This window comes from Mastomys coucha, unplaced genomic scaffold (assembly GCF_008632895.1).
Source record: "Mastomys coucha isolate ucsf_1 unplaced genomic scaffold, UCSF_Mcou_1 pScaffold16, whole genome shotgun sequence".
Lineage (NCBI taxonomy): Eukaryota > Metazoa > Chordata > Mammalia > Rodentia > Muridae > Mastomys > Mastomys coucha.
The window spans coordinates 53,984,633-53,986,944 of NW_022196898.1; the positions used below are offsets into that span (position 1 = coordinate 53,984,633).

Here is a 2,312-nt window from a genome sequence, read left to right on the forward strand (position 1 = left end):
AGTTTTCCTGATAATCTTGCATAGGTAGATCCCATCATGTAGTAGATCTCTACCTCAATGGGGGAGCTGGATACCAGGAAATGGGATCAATTGCCAGACAAGTCTCGGGGACACTATTTGTCTTTGTTAATAGCCTGTGGTGAAACACTCACTCCCTGCTAGTGTCAGGTCAGGGACATTGCTTTGTTGACTCTGAGAACTACAGCTGTTCTGGAGAGGGAGTGAAAGTTTTCTGAGGTCACTGTGACTCTTGAATCATTGTTTCTGTCATGGCGCATATGTGTAGCTGACTCCATGCCAAATATGAGGCAACTCTTTTAAATAGGCTTGATCTCCATCCCCATAGCTACCAGGCAGTTGAGATGGGGAGGCTGCTGCTGTTGGCTGGTGAGTATGACACATCCTAGCAATGGCACAGTCTAGGAGATACTGGTTTGTCATTTCTCTGGTGCCCAGCAGGGAAACCTAGGGCTTAGGGAGTTGGATTAGATGAATGTGGGATAGAAAATAATTCAAGGCACTTGTGGAGGAAGAGGCTGGACAGTACTTCTCCAGCATGCTGCTTTTCATGCTCGGACTTCATCTTGGACCAGTTAATTTGAAATTTCTGAGGAGAGGGCTGTGATGTGTATGCGTGTGTGTGTGTGTGTGTGTGTGTGTGTGTGTGTGTGTGTATGCATGTGTGTGCACTTCTGAATTTGTAGCCAGAATTGAGAATCACTGACAGAGCTCTAGCGAACACTTCTAACCATCATTGTCCTTGTGCAAAGCAGATACATGTAGCAGGTGATGTTCTTTAGAAAAGGAGCTTAGACTATCTCCATTTTGTTAGCTTTGAAGGAGAGGAAAGCAGTGACTGGTACCTGTCTCCATTTGTGTGTCTGCATGTGCACACGGTGCTGCGTTGGAGGGGGCACTTGCTAACCAGAGGGTATGTGGAGCATGTACATTGCATACGTGTATATGAATGTCTTCATTTCCTGCAGGGCTGGTTCTACTGATGAAACACAGTGATGGTAAGGAAACCACCTCTCTCCCAGAGCCAGGGAGATTCACTGGCTAGGAAATCTCCATTCAGCGTCTCCTGGACCCCTGCCTACCGTAGCTCCCTGGTCAGAGGTTGTTGATCCAGGACTCTGGTTACTTGCTGTTTGTGTGTATCAGTATGTGCCAAGATCTAGACTCACAAGGCATTCTTTCTTCTCTGCGGCCTCAGCAGCAAGGTCAAGATGTCTGGGGGCATGCAAAGGCGGCTTTGGTGCATGTTTGTGGGAGATATGGAGGCTGTTAAAGTGGCCTGGTCTCTGGTTAGGCTGCTAGGCTTTCTCTACTGCTCAGAAGCTGAGCTCCTTTTTTGCCCCATGGTTAATACTTGCTCTCCTTGCCAGGCACTCCCTACAAACTGGTGTGCTATTTCACCAATTGGGCACACAGTCGGCCGGGCCCTGCCTCCATCATGCCCGGTGACCTGGACCCCTTTCTTTGTACACACCTGATATTTGCCTTTGCCTCAATGAGCAACAATCAGATTGTTGCTAAGAATCTTCAGGATGAGACCGTTCTCTATCCAGAGTTCAACAGACTCAAGGAGAGGTATGTTAGATGTGTGCTTGAGTTCTCAGATTTGATAGCGAGCGACAAGGAAATTAAGCCCACTTCTCTTATTACTCTTAAATTTTCCTGATTTTTCTAACTCTGTTTTTCTCTCAAATGGGGGTCTGAGTACTTCCGATGTAAGAGCTCTCCATTGACCAGCCCCCTGAGGTCCTTCTCGCCTCGATGGCTTGGTAGTGTTGCCTCTTCCTGAGTGTCTTCACACTCCTTACTCCTGAGAAGCTTCAGCTCACCCTTTAAGCCCAGTTGTGAGGAGTTAATGCTGCTAATGTGCTTCAAAGGGGTTCTGAGAATCATAAATGCTCAACAAATGTTAATGGTCTTGCCTCTTGCAACTGCCAGGCTGTGAGTTTTCTTCCAAGGGGAGCTCCCTGAACACAGAATAGTTAGACCGTTGACCACACAGAGAAGCTGATGCTCAGGAGCTGTGAGGTGTTTCCTGTTGCCCCTGTGGGCTCCTACTCTGCCCAAGGGAAGGTTTGTTATTAGTTAACAGAGTGATGGGCAGGCCAGCCTCCCAGCCAGTAGGATGCTTGTCTATGTGTTTGCTGTTGGGTTTCAAGCACTCAAAGGCACATTTGAATATTTGTGAGTAAGAAAACAAATGGCTAGAAACATTATAGACTTTTCTTCCTTCCTTCCTTTCTTTTTTTCTTTTTTCTTTTTCTTTCTTTTTTTCTTTCTTTTTTTTTTTTTTT

The 2,312-nt window shown here is 46.5% G+C and overlaps 1 protein-coding gene across 1 annotated transcript in view; it reads left to right on the plus strand.

Moving 5' to 3' along the window:
* The first annotated feature begins 354 nt into the window (after positions 1-354).
* Ovgp1 (oviductal glycoprotein 1) overlaps positions 355-2,312 on the plus strand; it is a 16,689-nt gene continuing 14,731 nt past the window's right edge. Inside the window, exons 1-3 of the mRNA XM_031376141.1 lie at positions 355-387; positions 987-1,016; positions 1,389-1,593. Of these exons, the coding sequence (XP_031232001.1) occupies positions 363-387; positions 987-1,016; positions 1,389-1,593 (260 nt within the window). The 5' untranslated portion in view covers positions 355-362. The remainder of the gene's footprint in view (positions 388-986; positions 1,017-1,388; positions 1,594-2,312) is intronic.